At 40.5% G+C, this 20,700-nt stretch overlaps 1 protein-coding gene across 2 annotated transcripts; it reads left to right on the plus strand.

Moving 5' to 3' along the window:
• Positions 1–493: 493 nt before the first annotated feature.
• On the plus strand, positions 494–19,412 carry LOC139390553 (non-histone chromosomal protein HMG-14A-like). 2 transcript variants are annotated; one of them, XM_071137749.1, is made up of 6 exons: positions 494–640; positions 1,604–1,633; positions 1,776–1,805; positions 13,280–13,333; positions 14,532–14,651; positions 18,639–19,412. In XM_071137749.1, the coding sequence occupies exons 1-6, from the start codon at positions 626–628 to the stop codon at positions 18,684–18,686; spliced, it is 297 nt and encodes a 98-aa protein (XP_070993850.1). In that variant the 5' UTR covers positions 494–625; the 3' UTR covers positions 18,687–19,412. The 2 variants fall into 2 exon arrangements, with proteins under 2 accessions (XP_070993850.1, XP_070993851.1); XM_071137750.1 differs by having other exon boundaries at positions 498–640; positions 1,607–1,633.
• The last annotated feature ends 1,288 nt before the right edge of the window (positions 19,413–20,700 follow it).

Consider the following 20,700-nt stretch of genomic DNA (forward strand, 5'->3'; position numbering starts at 1 on the left):
CAAAAATGTGTCGAGCAAGAAGGGCGCCATGTTGGCCACAAGCACGAAGCCAAATGTTGATGTATTTTTCGTCTTATTTTGGGCAGAAGTTAAAATTGTGTAGTAGATGGTGACTTGCCTAGGTAAATAAAGGTTAAATAAAAATAAAATATATAAAAAAGACAGTCGTTCTATGATGCTTGGAATAGAGGGAGATTATTTTCTTTGAGTTCCATTGAAATAAGACATAAATTAAACACAACCTCTATCAAATCATGTTCTCTGTTCGCAGGGGCACGTACTAATCATGCGCTCTCTATTATTTCATGGAGATGTTCTTGATTTTAGCAAGGCTTTTCTTCCCTCGCTTTGCTAGAAGCACTTCGCGCGTAAAGAACATCACCGGTTCCCAAATTCTCCGTGTTCTGCAGCTGCGAATAGCGCTCCGTAATTGGCGGAGAGCACATCAATCCTGCGTTTAGCCGCACCCCTCCCCCCATTCAGCCAGTCTGGTGGCTGTTCCTGTGTGTTTACTACACGGACCAGGCAGCAGCAGACACTTGGTTTCACATGCACCTAACTCACAACAGCTAGCTAGCTAAATACTTTATAGTTCCATCTGAAAGAGAATCTCCAATAATCCAACATGCCCAAGAGAAAGGTACGTAGTTTGGTGACTATTTAGAGAGGATTGTGAAATAAGAAAAGCAGGTAGCTATTGATAGCGTGCAAATGAATGTAGAGAGCCATCGCTTCTCCAACGATTAGTTAATTATAAACCTATTTCTTTTGAGAATTTATGGTATTTATTTGGAGGGTATTTTCTAAAAATATGTATTTTTTGTGTGTTTTAAATGAATATTTTTTCTGATTGCTTGTGGGCTTAAAAGGCTGCTTTCCCCCCGGCAGTCGTTGTCCTTTGGGAAGCCAGAAGTCTGTCTCCATGTAGTTAAAGCACAACCAGCAGCCATGCTTTGCAGCCCAAGTCTTCCTCTCTTCTTCGACCTACCGAACAGAAACGCTTCAGTTACAGACATTTTCCCCTCAATCCGCCCAAAATGGCCCCGAGAATATTCGTTCGTATCTCTAGTTTAAATTCTGATCGTTAAAAGATGCAATCGTCGTCGTATTTCGATAAAAATGTATATTTTTTGTCTTTGTTCATGGTCCCAGGTGGCTGCAGTGTCGTGCCTCTACCGCCGGGCGGCGCTGCGGAGGCTTAACTCTGCTCCTCCCTCTTGCTTATTCCGTCCCGCGCGAGTTTTCAAATCCTGCCTGAGCTCATAGAAAGAAGAGAGAGATGGAGAGAGTGGAGAAAGAGAGACAGATACTTTAGGACCCCAACTTTCAGTGTTACTGGTCCCAAAACATATAAACTGTTAACAAAACTCAAGTATTACATTACACTTCCATCTAATGGGTCTAAAAACACCTTTATTTTTACATTATCTATGACATTTTTACTTTTTTCTTGAAATTGAAAAGTTATCTGGGGTCTTCCCTGACAGTGAAGAAATATGTAATTTGAGCCACCGTAGACTGTTGCCTGCTCTTATAAAGGCCAATAAAGTGTTGTTGTTGTGATAAAAGTTGTTTATTTGTCGTTGTTTGTGTTTGCCCTCAGCAGGGAGCCGCTGGGGACACTAAGGAGGAGGTAAGACCGAGATCCTCGACTACAACTCATCCCCTATAATTAATATTCAATAAATGAACTCATATTGTCAGCTCAGTTTCATCATAGTTGATCTCTGACAGCGTGTGTGTTGACATGTTTTCTCTTTCTCTTCCTGTTGCAGCCCCAGAGGAGATCCGCCCGGTTATCAGCGGTGAGACCAGCTACGATACAGACATTATACACTACCTTATGACACGTCATATAACCTGTACTACCTTATGACACGTCATATAACCTGTACTACCTTATGACACGTCATATAACCTGTACTACCTTATGACGCGTCATATAACCTGTACACTACCTTATGACGCGTCATATAACCTGTACACTACCTTATGACGCCTCATATAACCTGTACACTACCTTATGACGCGTCATATAACCTGTACACTACCTTATGACGCGTCATATAACCTTTACACTACCTTATGACGCGTCATATAACCTGTACACTACCTTATGACGCGTCATATAACCTGTACACTACCTTATGACGCGTCATATATCCTGTACACTACCTTATGACGCGTCATATAACCTGTACACTACCTTATGACGTGTCATATAACCTGTACACTACCTTATGACGCGTCATATAACCTGTGCACTACCTTATGATGCGTCATATAACCTGTACACTACCTTATGACGCGTCATATAACCTGTACACTACCTTTTGACACAGGTACAGCAGGTAATTAATTACATGTGTTGTCTGTATATATACAGCAGGTAATTACACATGTATGGTCTCTACCGGGTAATTACACATGTATGGTCTCTACCGGGTAATTACACATGTATGGTCTCTACCGGGTAATTACACATGTATGGTCTCTACCGGGTAATTACACATGTATGGTCTCTACCGGGTAATTACACATGTATGGTCTCTACCGGGTAATTACACATGTATGGTCTCTACCGGGTAATTACACATGTATGGTCTCTACCGGATAATTACACATGTATGGTCTCTACCGGGTAATTACACATGTATGGTCTCTACCGGGTAATTACACATGTATGGTCTCTACTGGGTAATTACACATGTATGGTCTCTACTGGGTAATTACACATGTATGGTCTCTACCGGGTAATTACACATGTATGGTCTCTACCGGGTAATTACACATGTATGGTCTCTACCGGATAATTACACATGTATGGTCTCTACCGGATAATTACACATGTATGGTCTCTACCGGGTAATTACACATGTATGGTCTCTACCGGGTAATTACACATGTATGGTCTCTACCGGATAATTACACATGTATGGTCTCTACCGGATAATTACACATGTATGGTCTCTACCGGGTAATTACACATGTATGGTCTCTACCGGGTAATTACACATGTATGGTCTCTACCGGGTAATTACACATGTATGGTCTCTACCGGGTAATTACACATGTATGGTCTCTACCGGGTAATTACACATGTATGGTCTCTACCGGGTAATTACACATGTATGGTCTCTACCGGGTAATTACACATGTATGGTCTCTACCGGGTAATTACACATGTATGGTCTCTACCGGGTAATTACACATGTATGGTCTCTACCGGGTAATTACACATGTATGGTCTCTACCGGATAATTACACATGTATGGTCTCTACCGGGTAATTACACATGTATGGTCTCTACCGGGTAATTACACATGTATGGTCTCTACCGGGTAATTACACATGTATGGTCTCTACCGGGTAATTACACATGTATTACTATTTTTTATTTTATTAATTGACCTTTATTTCACCAGGTAGGCTAGTTGAGAACACCTTTATTTAACCAGGTAGGCTAGTTGAGAACACCTTTATTTAACCAGGTAGGCCAGTTGAGAACACCTTTATTTAACCAGGTAAGCTAGTTGAGAACAAGTTCTCATTTACAACTGTGACCTGGCCAAGATAAAGCAAAGCATTGTGACAGACAACAACACAGAGTTACACATGGAGTAAACAATAAACAAGCCAATAACACAATAAACAAGTCAATGACACAGTAGAGAAAATAAAGTATATATACAGTGTGTGCAAAAGGCATGAGGAGGTAGGCAATAAATAGGCCATAGGAGCGAATAATTACAATTTAGCAGATTAACACTGGTGTTATAAATGAGCAGATGATGTGCAAGTAGAAATACTGGTGTGCAAAAGAGCAGAAAATAAATAAAATAAAAACAGTATGGGGATGAGGTAGGTAGATTGGGTGGGCTATTTACAGATGGACTATGTACAGCTGCAGCGATCGGTTAGCTGCTCAGATAGCAGATGTTTGAAGTTGGTGAGGGAGATAAAAGTCTCCAACTTCAGCGATTTTTGCAATTCGTTCCAGTCACAGGCAGCAGAGAACTGGAAGGAAAGGCGGCCAAATGAGGTGTTGGCTTTGGGGATGGTCAGTGAGATATACCTGCTGGAGCGTGTGCTACGGGTGGGTGTTGTTATCGTGACCAGTGAACTGATATATTGCGGAGCTTTACCTAACAAAGACTTATAGATGACCTGGAGCCAGTGGGTCTGGCGACGAATATGTAGCGAGGGCCAGCCGACTAGAGCATACAGGTCGCAGTGGTGGGTGGTATAAGGTGATTTGGTAACAAAACGGATGGCACTGTGATAAACTGCATCCAGTTTGCTGAGTAGAGTGTTGGAAGCAATTTTGTAGATAACATCGCCGAAGTCGAGGATCGGTAGGATAGTCAGTTTTACGAGGGTATGTTTGGCAGCATGAGTGAAGGAGGCTTTGTTGCGAAATAGAAAAGCCTATTCTAGATTTGATTTTGGATTGGAGATGTTTAATATGAGTCTGGAAGGAGAGTTTACAGTCTAGCCAGACACCTTGGTATTTATAGTTTATAGTCCACATATTCTAGGTCGGAACCGTCCAGGGTGGTGATGCTAGATGGGCGGGCCGGTGCGGGCAGCGAACGGTTGAAAAGCATGCATTTGGTTTTACTAGCATTTAAGAGCAGTTGGAGGCCACTATATAGCAGGTAATTGCACATGCTAAATTAAACTCAGCTCCAACAGCATGTACACCTGAATAATATCTGCTACAATAACTAGACCATATTATTATACATGTTTAATAACTATACCCCAGGGTATTAGACATGTTTAATAACTATACCCCGGGGTATTAGCCATGTTTAATAACTATACCATATTATTACACATGTTTAATAACTATACCCCGGGGTATTACACATGTTTAATAACTATACCCCGGGGTATTACACATGTTTAATAACTATACCCCGGGGTATTACACATGTTTAATAACTATACCCCGGGGTATTACACATGTTTAATAACTATACCATATTATTACACATGTTTAATAACTATACCCCGGGGTATTACACGTGTTTAATAACTATACCCCGGGGTATTACACATGTTTAATAACTATACCCCGGGGTATTAGCCATGTTTAATAACTATACCATATTATTACACATGTTTAATAACTATACCCCGGGGTATTACACATGTTTAATAACTATACCCCGGGGTATTACACATGTTTAATAACTATACCCCGGGGTATTAGACATGTTTAATAACTATACCCCGGGGTATTACACATGTTTAATAACTATACCCCGGGGTATTACACATGTTTAATAACTATACCCCGGGGTATTAGCCATGTTTAATAACTATACCCCGGGGTATTACACATGTTTAATAACTATACCCCGGGGTATTAGCCATGTTTAATAACTATACCCCGGGGTATTAGCCATGTTTAATAACTATACCCCGGGGTATTAGACATGTTTAATAACTATACCATATTATTACACATGTTTAATAACTATACCCCGGGGTATTACACATGTTTAATAACTATACCCCGGGGTATTACACATGTTTAATAACTATACCCCGGGGTATTAGCCATGTTTAATAACTATACCCCGGGGTATTAGACATGTTTAATAACTATACCCCGGGGTATTAGACATGTTTAATAACTATACCCCGGGGTATTAGCCATGTTTAATAACTATACCCCGGGGTATTAGACATGTTTAATAACTATACCCCGGGGTATTAGCCATGTTTAATAACTATACCCCGGGGTATTACACATGTTTAATAACTATACCCCGGGGTATTAGCCATGTTTAATAACTATACCCCGGGGTATTAGCCATGTTTAATAACTATACCCCGGGGTATTAGCCATGTTTAATAACTATACCCCGGGGTATTACACATGTTTAATAACTATACCCCGGGGTATTACACATGTTTAATAACTATACCCCGGGGTATTACACATGTTTAATAACTATACCCCGGGGTATTAGACATGTTTAATAACTATACCCTGGGGTATTACACATGTTTAATAACTATACCCCTGGGTATTACACATGTTTAATAACTATACCCCGGGGTATTACACATGTTTAATAACTATACCCCGGGGTATTACACATGTTTAATAACTATACCCCGGGGTATTAGACATGTTTAATAACTATACCCCGGGGTATTACACATGTTTAATAACTATACCCCGGGGTATTAGCCATGTTTAATAACTATACCCCGGGGTATTACACATGTTTAATAACTATACCCCGGGGTATTACACATGTTTAATAACTATACCATATTATTACACATGTTTAATAACTATACCCCGGGGTATTACACATGTTTAATAACTATACCCCGGGGTATTACACATGTTTAATAACTATACCCCGGGGTATTACACATGTTTAATAACTATACCCCGGGGTATTACACATGTTTAATAACTATACCCCGGGGTATTACACATGTTTAATAACTATACCCCGGGGTATTAGCCATGTTTAATAACTATACCCCGGGGTATTACACATGTTTAATAACTATACCCCGGGGTATTACACATGTTTAATAACTATACCCCGGGGTATTACACATGTTTAATAACTATACCATATTATTACACATGTTTAATAACTATACCCCGGGGTATTACACATGTTTAATAACTATACCCCGGGGTATTACACATGTTTAATAACTATACCCCGGGGTATTACACATGTTTAATAACTATACCCCGGGGTATTACACATGTTTAATAACTATACCCCGGGGTATTACACATGTTTAATAACTATACCCCGGGGTATTACACATGTTTAATAACTATACCCCGGGGTATTACACATGTTTAATAACTATACCATATTATTACACATGTTTAATAACTATACCCTATTATTACACATGTTTAATAACTATACCCTGGGGTATTACACATGTTTAATAACTATATCCCGGGGTATTACACATGTTTAATAACTATACCCCGGGGTATTACACATGTTTAATAACTATACCATATTATTACACATGTTTAATAACTATACCCCGGGGTATTACACATGTTTAATAACTATACCCTGGGGTATTACACATGTTTAATAACTATACCCCGGGGTATTACACATGTTTAATAACTATACCCCGGGGTATTAGCCATGTTTAATAACTATACCCCGGGGTATTACACATGTTTATAACTATACCCCGGGGTATTACACATGTTTAATAACTATACCCCGGGGTATTACACATGTTTAATAACTATACCCCGGGGTATTAGACATGTTTAATAACTATACCCTGGGGTATTACACATGTTTAATAACTATACCCCGGGGTATTACACATGTTTAATAACTATACCCCGGGGTATTACACATGTTTAATAACTATACCCCGGGGTATTAGCCATGTTTAATAACTATACCCCCGGGGTATTACACATGTTTAATAACTATACCCCGGGGTATTACACATGTTTAATAACTATACCCCCGGGGTATTACACATGTTTAATAACTATACCCCGGGGTATTACACATGTTTAATAACTCTACCCCGGGGTATTACACATGTTTAATAACTATACCCCGGGGTATTACACATGTTTAATAACTATACCCCGGGGTATTACACATGTTTAATAACTATACCCCGGGGTATTACACATGTTTAATAACTATACCCCGGGGTATTACACATGTTTAATAACTATACCCCGGGGTATTACACATGTTTAATAACTATACCCCGGGGTATTACACATGTTTAATAACTATACCCCGGGGTATTACACATGTTTAATAACTATACCCCGGGGTATTACACATGTTTAATAACTATACCCCCGGGGTATTACACATGTTTAATAACTATACCCCGGGGTATTACACATGTTTAATAACTATACCCCGGGGTATTAGACATGTTTAATAACTATACCATATTATTACACATGTTTAATAACTATACCCCGGGGTATTACACATGTTTAATAACTATACCCCGGGGTATTACACATGTTTAATAACTATACCCCGGGGTATTAGACATGTTTAATAACTATACCATATTATTACACATGTTTAATAACTATACCATATTATTACACATGTTTAATAACTATACCCCGGGGTATTACACATGTTTAATAACTATACCCCCGGGGTATTACACATGTTTAATAACTATACCCCGGGGTATTACACATGTTTAATAACTATACCCTGGGGTATTACACATGTTTAATAACTATACCCCGGGGTATTACACATGTTTAATAACTATACCCCGGGGTATTAGCCATGTTTAATAACTATACCCCGGGGTATTAGACATGTTTAATAACTATACCCCGGGGTATTAGCCATGTTTAATAACTATACCCCGGGGTATTACACATGTTTAATAACTATACCCCGGGGTATTACACATGTTTAATAACTATACCCCGGGGTATTAGCCATGTTTAATAACTATACCCCGGGGTATTACACATGTTTAATAACTATACCCCGGGGTATTACACATGTTTAATAACTATACCCCGGGGTATTACACATGTTTAATAACTATACCCCTGGGTATTACACATGTTTAATAACTATACCCCCGGGGTATTACACATGTTTAATAACTATACCCCGGGGTATTACACATGTTTAATAACTATACCCTGGGGTATTACACATGTTTAATAACTATATCCCGGGGTATTACACATGTTTAATAACTATACCCCGGGGTATTAGCCATGTTTAATAACTATATCCCGGGGTATTACACATGTTTAATAACTATACCCCCGGGGTATTACACATGTTTAATAACTATACCCCGGGGTATTACACATGTTTAATAACTATACCCCCGGGGTATTACACATGTTTAATAACTATACCCCGGGGTATTACACATGTTTAATAACTATACCCCGGGGTATTAGCCATGTTTAATAACTATACCCCGGGGTATTACACATGTTTAATAACTATACCCCGGGGTATTACACATGTTTAATAACTATACCCCCGGGGTATTACACATGTTTAATAACTATACTCCGGGGTATTACACATGTTTAATAACTATACCCCGGGGTATTACACATGTTTAATAACTATACCCCGGGGTATTACACATGTTTAATAACTATACCCCGGGGTATTACACATGTTTAATAACTATACCCCGGGGTATTACACATGTTTAATAACTATACCCCGGGGTATTACACATGTTTAATAACTATACCCCGGGGTATTACACATGTTTAATAACTATACCCCGGGGTATTACACATGTTTAATAACTATACCCCGGGGTATTACACATGTTTAATAACTATACCCCGGGGTATTACACATGTTTAATAACTATACCATATTATTACACATGTTTAATAACTATACCCCGGGGTATTACACATGTTTAATAACTATACCCCGGGGTATTACACATGTTTAATAACTATACCCCGGGGTATTAGACATGTTTAATAACTATACCCCGGGGTATTACACATGTTTAATAACTATACCCCGGGGTATGATATACTGATAACTTATTATGCATCTATTTGCCATGTACTAGCTTATAACCTTTATAACCTGATACTATACTACACCCTGGTATTACACATGTATAACTTCATAACATCTATCAATATAAACCAAATTCAGCTACAACCAGCTAATATCCATTTTATTAAACCGTAATAATCTATGCTACAATCACTAAACCACATAATGTAGACCTCCTCTACCACTGTAGACCTGCTTCATGATCTGTGTAAGGCGCTCCTAGTGCCTGGGGACTTTAATACAGGGAAACTCTCATCCAGAGGTGGCGCTCCTAGTGGCCGGGGACTTTAATACAGGGAAACTCTCATCCAGAGGTGGCGCTCCTAGTGGCCGGGGACTTTAATACAGGGAAACTCTCATCCAAAGGTGGCGCTCCTAGTGGCCGGGGACTTTAATACAGGGAAACTCTCATCCAGAGGTGGCGCTCCTAGTGGCCGGGGACTTTAATACAGGGAAACTCTCATCCAGAGGTGGCGCTCCTAGTGGCCGGGGACTTTAATACAGGGAAACTCTCATCCAGAGGTGGCGCTCCTAGTGGCCGGGGACTTTAATACAGGGAAACTCTCATCCAGAGGTGGCGCTCCTAGTGGCCGGGGACTTTAATACAGGGAAACTCTCATCCAGAGGTGGCGCTCCTAGTGGCCGGGGACTTTAATACAGGGAAACTCTCATCCAGAGGTGGCGCTCCTAGTGGCCGGGGACTTTAATACAGGGAAACTCAGAAACAACACATCTGCCATGCTGATCCTCAACACAGGGGCCCCTCAGAGGTGTGTGCTCAGTCCCCTCCTGTACTCCCTGTTCACTCATGACTGCATGGCCAGACACGACTACAACACCATCATTAAGTTTGCAGATGACACAACAGTGGAGGCCTGATCACCGACAATGATGAGACAGCCTATAGGGAGGAGGTCGGAGACCTGATCGCATAGTGCAAGGACAACTTCTCCCTCAATGTGAGCAATACAAAGGAGATGATTGTGGACTACAGGAAAAGGAGTCCACGATGTGGCTGCTGTGGAGCAGATTGAGAGCTTCATTTTCCTTGGTGTCCACATCACCAACAAACTATCATGGTCCAAACACACTAAGACAGTCATGAAGAGGGCACGACAAAGCCTATTCTCCCTCAGGAGACTGAAAAGATTTGGCATGGGTCCTCAGATCCTCAATAGGTTCTACAGCTGCACCATCAAGAGCATCCTGACTGGTTGCATCACTGCCTGGTATGGCAACTGCTCGGCCTCCGTCCTCAAGGCACAACAGAGGGTAGTGCGTACGGCCCAGTACATCACTGGGGCCAAGCTTCCTGCCATCCAGGACCTCTATACCAGGCGGTGTCAGAGCCCTAAAACTTTCAAAGGCTCCAGCCACCCCAGTCATAGACTGTTCTCTCTGCTAACGCACGGCAAGCAGTACCGGAGCGCCAAGTCTAGGACCAAGAGGTTTCTAAACAGCTTCAGGTTACAAGACTCCTGAACAGCTAATCAAAGGGCTACCCAGACCCCTCTTTTACGCTGCTGCTACTCTCTGTTTATTATCTATGCATAGCCACTTTAACTCTACCTACATGTACAGTGCCTTGCGAAAGTATTCGGCCCCCTTGAACTTTGCGACCTTTTGCCACATTTCAGGCTTCAAACATAAAGATATAAAACTGTATTTTTTTGTGAAGAATCAACAACAAGTGGGACACAATCATGAAGTGGAACGACATTTATTGGATATTTCAAACTTTTTTAACAAATCAAAAACTGAAAAATTGGGCGTGCAAAATTATTCAGCCCCTTTAAGTTAATACTTTGTAGCGCCACCTTTTGCTGCGATTACAGCTGTAAGTTGCTTGGGGTATGTCTCTATCAGTTTTGCACATCGAGAGACTGAAATTTTTTCCCATTCCTCCTTGCAAAACAGCTCGAGCTCAGTGAGGTTGGATGGAGAGCATTTGTGAACAGCAGTTTTCAGTTCTTTCCACAGATTCTCGATTGGATTCAGGTCTGGACTTTGACTTGGCCATTCTAACACCTGGATATGTTTATTTTTGAACCATTCCATTGTAAATTTTGCTTTATGTTTTGGATTATTGTCTTGTTGGAAGACAAATCTCCGTCCCAGTCTCAGGTCTTTTGCAGACTCCATCAGGTTTTCTTCCAGAATGGTCCTGTATTTGGCTCCATCCATCTTCCCATCAATTTTAACCATCTTCCCTGTCCCTGCTGAAGAAAAGCAGGCCCAAACCATGATGCTGCCACCACCATGTTTGACAGTGGGGATGGTGTGTTCAGGGTGATGAGCTGTGTTGCTTTTACGCCAAACATAACGTCTTGCATTGTTGCCAAAAAGTTCAATTTTGGTTTCATTTGACCAGAGCACCTTCTTCCACATGTTTGGTGTGTCTCCCAGGTGGTTTGTGGCAAACTTTAAACTACACTTTTTATGGATATCTTTAAGAAATGGCTTTCTTCTTGCCACTCTTCCATAAAGGCCAGATTTGTGCAATATGCGACTGATTGTTGTCCTATGGACAGAGTCTCCCACCTCAGCTGTAGATCTCTGCAGTTCATCCAGAGTGACCATGGGCCTCTTGGCTGCATCTCTGATCAGTCTTCTCCTTGTATGAGCTGAAAGTTTAGAGGGACGGCCAGGTCTTGGTAGATTTGCAGTGGTCTGATACTCCTTCCATTTCAATATTATCGCTTGCACAGTGCTCCTTGGGATGTTTAAAGCTTGGGAAATCTTTTTGTATCCAAATCCGGCTTTAAACTTCTTCACAACAGTATCTCGGACCTGCCTGGTGTGTTCCTTGTTCTTCATGATGCTCTCTGCGCTTTTAACGGACCTCTGAGACTATCACAGTGCAGGTGCATTTATACGGAGACTTGATTACACACAGGTGGATTGTATTTATCATCATTAGTCATTTAGGTCAACATTGGATCATTCAGAGATCCTCACTGAACTTCTGGAGAGAGTTTGCTGTACTGAAAGTAAAGGGGCTGAATAATTTTGCACGCCCAATTTTTCAGTTTTTGATTTGTTAAAAAAGTTTTAAATATCCAATAAATGTCGTTCCACTTCATGATTGTGTCCCACTTGTTGTTGATTCTTCACAAAAACATACAGTTTTATATCTTTATGTTTGAAGCCTGAAATGTGGCAAAAGGTCGCAAAGTTCAAGGGGGCCGAATACTTTCGGAAGGCACTGTACATATTACCTCAACTAACCTCACTAACGTGTACCCCCTGCATATAGCCTCCACATTGACTCTGTACCGGTACCCCCTGCATATAGCCTCCACATTGACTCTGTACCGTTACCCCCTGTGTATAGGCTCGCTATTATTATTTTACTGCTGCTGTTGAATTATTTGTTACTTTTATTTTCTATTTTTTCTTAACTTCTTAAAGCGTTGTTGGTTAGTAAGCATTTCACTGTAAGGTCTACCTGTTGTATTCGGCGCATGTGACAAACAAAATTTTTTGGACATGACTGCTAATTCCACATGTATTACATATTTAGCAGGTTACAGAACTCTGAACCAGTTGATACATCTCAGTAAAGTCCCACTGAAGCCCTAGCTCCTACTGGTCAGTAGATCTGAAGCCCTAGCGCCTATTGGGCAGTAGAACTAGGAATGATCAGTGGTTGTAGAACACATGAGGCTGATGTTTGTTCTCTCTGTCTCCAGAAACCAGCCCCAGCCAAGACTGAACCCAAGGCCAAGAAGGAGAAACCAGCAAAGGCAAGAGAACAGAACTACAAACCCCAGGGTTGCGCATAATAGAACTACAAACGCTAGAGCATTCACATTACAGAACTTCAAACTCCAGGGTTGTACATAATGTACTGAACCAAAATATAAACACAACATGCAACAATTTCAAAGATTTTACAGTTCTAGTTCATAGAAGGAAATCAGTCAATTGAAATAAATTCATTATGCCCTAATCTATTGATTTCACATGACTGGGCAGTGGCGCAGCTGTGGGTGGGCCTGGGAGAGCATATGCCCACCCACTTGGGAGCTAGGTCCACCCACTCGGGAGTCAGGCCCAGCCAATCAGAATTTGTTTTTCCCCCAAAAGGTCTTTATTACAGACAGAAATACTCCTCAGTACCCCGTTCCACTCCTCAGATGATCCCGCAGGTGACGAAGCCGGATGTGGAGGTCCTGGGCTGATGTGGTTACATGGGGTTGTGAGGCCGGTTGGGCGTACTGCCAAATTCTCTAAAGTGACTTTGGAGGCGGCTTATGGTAGAGAAATTCTCATTCAATTCTCTGGCAACAACTCTGTTGGACATTCCTGGACTCAGCATGCCATTTGCATGCTCCCTCAACTTGAGACATCTGTGGCATTGTTGTGTGACCAAAATAAAAAGGTTTCCTTTATTGTCACAAGCACAAGGCTCACCTGTGTAATTATCATGCTGTTTTGAGAGAAAAAAAAATGTTTTGTGTGTATGGAACATTTCTGGGATATTTTATTTCAGCTCATGAAACATGGGACCAACACTTTACATGTTGTGTTTATATTTTTGTTCAGTATAGAACTCTAGAGCAATCACATTACAGAACTACAAATCCCAGAAGCATCACAAAAAAACAGAACTATAAGCCCACTCTCTAGAAAGAGCAGGCATGGTATATATTTTTCACATTTTTAAGTGTAACCTTTGTTTAACTAGGCAAGTCAGTTAAGAACAATTTCTCATTTACAATGACGGCCTCCACCGGCCAAACCTGGACGACGCTGGATCAATTATGCGCCGCCCTATGGGACTCCCAATCACGGCCGGATGTGATACAGACTGGAATCGATCCTGGGTCTGTAGTGACGCCTCAAGCACTGAGATACAGTGCCTTAGACCGCTGTGCCACTCGGGAGCCCAGTATAGATGAGGATAATGTGAAGGATAATGTCTGTCATCCCCCCATCCAGAAAGAGAAGGCTGTGAACGACAAGAAGGAGGAGAAGAAAACTAAGAAGGCAGCAGCGAAGGAGAACTCAGAGGCCGCTGAGGAGAACCACTCTGAGAACGGAGATGCCAAGACCAACCAGGTAATATACTGTACACTACTGTACACTACTGTACTATATTCTGTACACTGCCATACTGTACTGCATACTACTGTACTATATACTGTACACTGCCATACTGTACTGTACACTAAAGTTTGGACACCTAATCATTCAAGGGTTTTTCTTTCTTTTAATTATTTTCTACATTGTAGAATAATAGTAAAGACATAAACTATTAAATAACACATAAGCAATCATGTAGTAACCAAAAGAGTGTTAGAAGAATCTAAAATATATGTTGATTTGTTTAAGTAGCCACCTGCGGTCCAACTCATCCCAAACCATCACATTTGGGTTGAGGTTGGGTGATTGTGGAGGCCAGGTCATGTGATGCAGCACTCCATCACTCTCCTTCATGATCAAATAGCCCTTACACAGCATGGAGGTGTGTTGGGTCATTGTCCTGTTGAAAAACTAATTGTAGTCCCACTAAGCCCAAACCAGATAGGATGGCGTATCACTGCAGAATGCTGTGGTAGCCATGCTGGTTAAGTGTGCCTTGAATTGTAAATATATCTCAGACAGTGTCACCAGCAAAGCACTATCACACCTCCATGCTTCATGGTGGGAACCACACATACGGAGATCATCCGTTCACCTCTGCGTCTTACAAAGACACGGCGGCTGGAACCAAAAATCTCAAATTTGGACTCATCAGACCGAAGGACAGATTTAGAGCGATCTAATGTCCTTCGCTCATGTTTCTTGACCCAAGCAAGTCTCTTCTTCTTATTGGTGTCCTTTAGTAGTGGTTTCTTTTCAGCAATTCGACCATGAAGGCCTGATTCACGTCTCTGAACAGTCGATGTTGAGATGTGTCTGCTACTTGAACTCTGTGAAGCATTTATTTGGGTTGCAACTTCTGGCTGGTAACTTTAATGAACTTATCCTCTGCAGCGGAGGTAACTCTGGGTCTTCCTTTCCTGTCGCTGTCCTCATGAGAGCCAGTTTCATCATAGCGCTTGATGGTTTTCGTGACTGCATTTGAAGAAAGTTTCAAGTTTCTGAAATTTTCTGGATTGACTGACCGTGTCTTAAAGCAATGGGGGCCACTTCAATCCGGCACTAAAGTGCTGTTTGAATGAATGCTTACAAGCCTGCTAGTGCCTACCATCGCTCAGTCAGACTGCTCTATCAAATCATAGACTTAATTATAACATAATAACACACAGAAATACGAGCCTTTGGTCATTCATATGGTCGAATCCGGAAACTATCATTTCGAAAACAAAACATTTATTCTTTCAGTGAAATACGGAACCGTTTCGTATTTTATCTAACGGGTGGCATCCATAAGTCTAAATATTGCTGTTACATTGTACAACCTTCAATGTTATGTCATAATTACGTACAATTCTGTCAAATTTGTTCACAACGAGCCAGGCTGTTGAATATACCCTGACTCTGCGTGCAATGAACGCAAGAGGTGACACAATTTCACCTGGTTAATATTGCCTGCTAACCTGGATTTCTTTTAGCTAAATATGCAGGTTTAAAAATATATACTTGTGTATTGATTTTAAGAAAGGCATTGATGTTTATGGTTAGGTACACGTTGGAGCAACGACAGTCCTTTTTCACAAATGAGCACTGCATCGATTATATGCAACGCAGGACACGCTAGATAAACTAGTAATATCATCAACCATGTTAACTAGTGATTATGATTGATTGATTTTTTCTAAGATAAGTTTAATGCTAGCTAGCAACTTACCTTGGCTTCTTACTGCATTCGCATAACAGGCAGGCTCCTCGTGGAGTGCAATGGGAGGCAGGTGGTTAGAGCGTTGGACTAGTTAACTGTAAGGTTGCCAGATTGAATCCCGAGCTGACAAGGTAAAAATCTGTTGTTCTGCCCCTGAACGAGGCAGTTAACCCACCGTTCCTAGGCCGTCATTGTAAATAAAAATGTATTCTTAACTGACTTGCCTAGTTAAATAAAGTTGTAAAAAAAAAACATCCAGATCGGTGTCCAAAAATACAGATTTCCGATTGTTATTAAAACTTGAAATCGGCCCTAATTAATCGGCCATTCCGATTAATCGGTCGACCTCTATACTTTACACTACTATAATGTACACTGCTATGCTATACACTTCTATACTGTACACTACTATACACTACTATATTGTACACTATTATACTGTACACTAATATACACTACTATACTATACACTACTATACTATACACTTCTATTCTATACACTTCTATACTATACACTACTATACTATACACTATTATACACTCCAATACTATACATTACTATACTATACACTCCTATACACTCCTATACTATACACTATTATACTATACACTCCTATACACTCCTATACTATACACTCCTATACTATACACTACTATACTATACACTACTATAATATACGCTTCTATACTATATGCTACGGTATACTATACACTACTATATTATACACCCCTATACTATACACTACTATACACTTCTATACTATACACTACTATATTATACACTCCTCTACTATACACTTCTATACTATACACTACTATACTATATGCCACGGTATGCTATACACTCCTATACTATACATTACTATATTATACACTCCTATACTATACACTACTATACACTTCTATACTATACACTCCTATACTATACACTACTATACACTTCTATACTATACACTTCTATACACTTCTATACTATACACTACTATACTATATGCCACTGTATGCTATACACTTCTATATTATACACTCCTATACTATACACTACTATACACTTCTATACTATACACTCCTATACTATACACTACTATACACTTCTATACTATACACTCCTATACTATACACTACTATACACTTCTATGCTATACACTACTATACTATATGCCACTGTATGCTATACACTCCTATACTATACACTACTATACTATACACTACTATACTATACACATCTATACTATACACTACTATACTATATACTACTATACTATACACTACTAAACTATACACTCCAATACTATACACTACTATACTATACACTACTATACTATACACTACTATACTATACACTACTATACTATACACTACTATACTATACACTACTATACTATACCCTACTATACTATACACTACTATACTATACCCTACTATACTATACACTACTATACTATACCCTACTATACTATACACGACTATGCTATACGCGACTATACTATACGCTACTGTATACTATACACTCCTATACTATACACTGCTCTAATTTACTATACACTTCTATACTGTACACTTCTATACACTACTAAACTATAAATCTCTATGCTAATCACTACTAAACCATACACTACTAAACTACAAACCTCTATGCTAATCACTACTATACACTTCTATTATATGCACTACTATACTACACGCTGCTATACACTACTGTACTATACTCTGCTGTACTATTCACATCTTTACACTGCTATACTATACATTACTATACACTACTTTATAAACTGGGTGTTTTGACATTTGAATGCTGATTGGCTGACATCCGTGGTATATCAGACCTATACCACGGGTATAAGAACATTTATTTATACTCTAATTATGTTGGTAACCAGTTTATAATAGCAATAAGGCACCTCTGGGGTTTGTGATATATGGCCAATATACCACGGCTACGGGCTGTATCCAGGCACTCTGCGATGCCTTGTGCGTACAAACAGCCCTTAGCTGTGGTATATTGGCCGTACATCACACCCCCTCGGGCCTTATTGCTTATGTACACTACTAGGAGGAACTAGAAATACATCATGGACTGTAGAGGACATGAGGCTGGTCATAAAGACATAATGGACTGTAGAGGACATGAGGCTGGTCATAAAGGGACATTAGAAGACATTGGTCAGCTTGATGGCAGAGATAAGCTCCTGTTTCAGGATGAGAAACTACCAACAGGAATGTCAGGTTGTTCTACTGACCTCTAACCTCTGACCCTGCAGATGGAAGATGCTCCCGAGGCGGAGAAGGAGGAAGCCAAGTCTGAGTAGCAACACTGCCGACCCCTGACCTCCGACCCCCCCCCCCCAGCCTGCCCCAGTGTTCGTGGTCCCCCTCCAAGGCATATTGTTAACAGAGGAATATTTTTATCAGTGATTTTATAAGTATACTATCTACTATCCGTACAGATTTTTAGCACAAAGCAAAGCTGAGTAATATAATGCAGATCTGCAGTGGTCATATCAACAAAGTGTCTGCAGGCAAGATGAACACACTAAAATCTTTTTTAATTAAACAGCATTTCATGATTGTGTAGGAAGCAAAGCGCGTCCCGTCCCATAGTGAGTTGTGTTCCTGTGCCCACCCTCCTCCACAGTTGGTTCTCCTAGGGTTCTACCTTTAGTCCTGGTTTATTAACGGTTCTCCCTGGCGTTCCCTTGCTTTGTCTAAATGTTCCTGTTTTTACATGAAACATGTTCTAAGCTTGTTGAAAGTGTGTTGTCCAATAAGAAAGAGGAAGAGGATCATGAGAAACATTCTGGACAGAGTGACGTGTGTGTCTCCTAGGCGACCCTGTAACAGTGACATGCATGTGTCTCCTAGGCGACCCTGTAACAGTGACATGCGTGTCTCCTAGGCGACCGCAGTAGTGTGTGACAGCTCTCCATCTTGCTGGTTTTTTAAACACATGTTTTTTTTTTAGATGAGCGGTTCTCTGACATGTCTGATGTTCTGGAATTCTCCAATAAAACAAGTCCTGTGAATTTTCCTCAAAACGTTGTTGTCATTATTACATCCCCCGGTCTAGTTGGGTCTTAATTCTAGTTTTTATTATGTGTGAAGGCTGTTGCAGTTATGTTTCAGTTATATTGTAGTTCTGTTGTGGCTTCAGCTCCTGACCAGTCCAGCAGGAAATACATTAATCCTACTCTTGGATTCTCCATTGATCATGCTGTTTAGTCCAGGACTAGGCCCGACAGTGTTAATGTTAACCCCATTTTTCCTCACAGCTGCTCTGTTAGTTAAAATGCTCTATGGCAGTGTATAGACACAGAAAAGCCTGGGTCGCAGGCTCAACGCATTTTTAACATGAATACTTTACCTCTGAGATAAATCTACCAAGTGATACCTTTGACAAAATAAATACAAAGAGGGAAGGAAGAAGAAACTGAAGGAAGTATTGCATTGTAAACGATTATTTGAAGAACAGGCTCCATTTTGTCTCTTGTTTGTGAAGAGTGTAGTTATGTTTATGATCACTAGGTGTCAGCATTGTCCTGTATCAGCTAGCTGTGAGAACAGTGCCAGTCTTCTCTGCAGAGGGCTAAGAATTAGTGTGGCAGCAGGCCAAACAAGCAATGACACCTGATTTAACTAATCATCAAATCCTGTTCATCAATGAGGAATATATTAGTTGTACCCACACTGCACCCACACTGTACCCACACTGCACCCACACTGACGCGGGTGAGTTAGAATGAGGAAACCATATACATAGAATTACTAGTTGGTAGAGTTGGTGAAGCTACTCTGAAAAGGAAATATTTAGGACTAACTTATTCGTTACTTCCAATTCCGAAACTAACTGCAGCTCTTGGTTAACTTCTTATGGCTTGGGGGCAGTATATAGTAGCTTGGATGAATAAGGTGCCCAGAGTAAACTGCCCCCTACTCAGTCCCAGATGCTAATATATGCATGTTATTATTAGTATTGGATAGAAAACACTGAAGTATTTAAAACTGTTTGAATGATGTATGTGAGTATAACAACTCATATGGAAGGCAGAAACCAGAGAAAAAATCCAAACAGGAAGTGGTAAATCTGAGGTTTGTAGTTTTTGAACTCAGCCCCTATCAAATTCACAGTGGGACGTGTTATTTTGCACTTTCTAAGGCTTCCACTAGATGTCAACTGTCTTTAGAATGTTGTTTCAGGCTTCTGCTGTGAAGGGGGGCCGGATGAGAACTGTTTGACTAAGGGGTCAGCCAGCAGCCTCGTTCTCAGTCAACCGCATTTCACATGAGAGGTATCTCTCGTTCCATTGCTTTTCTACAGACAATGGA

This window comes from Oncorhynchus clarkii, chromosome 31 (assembly GCF_045791955.1).
Source record: "Oncorhynchus clarkii lewisi isolate Uvic-CL-2024 chromosome 31, UVic_Ocla_1.0, whole genome shotgun sequence".
Classification (NCBI taxonomy): domain Eukaryota; kingdom Metazoa; phylum Chordata; class Actinopteri; order Salmoniformes; family Salmonidae; genus Oncorhynchus; species Oncorhynchus clarkii.

Coding starts and splice junctions, on each gene's coding strand:
- LOC139390553 (XM_071137749.1), top strand. Junction 13,334..14,531: donor AGAAGGAGAAACCAGCAAAG/GCAAGAGAACAG, acceptor CCCCCCATCCAG/AAAGAGAAGGCTGTGAACGA. Junction 14,652..18,638: donor GAGATGCCAAGACCAACCAG/GTAATATACTGT, acceptor CTGACCCTGCAG/ATGGAAGATGCTCCCGAGGC.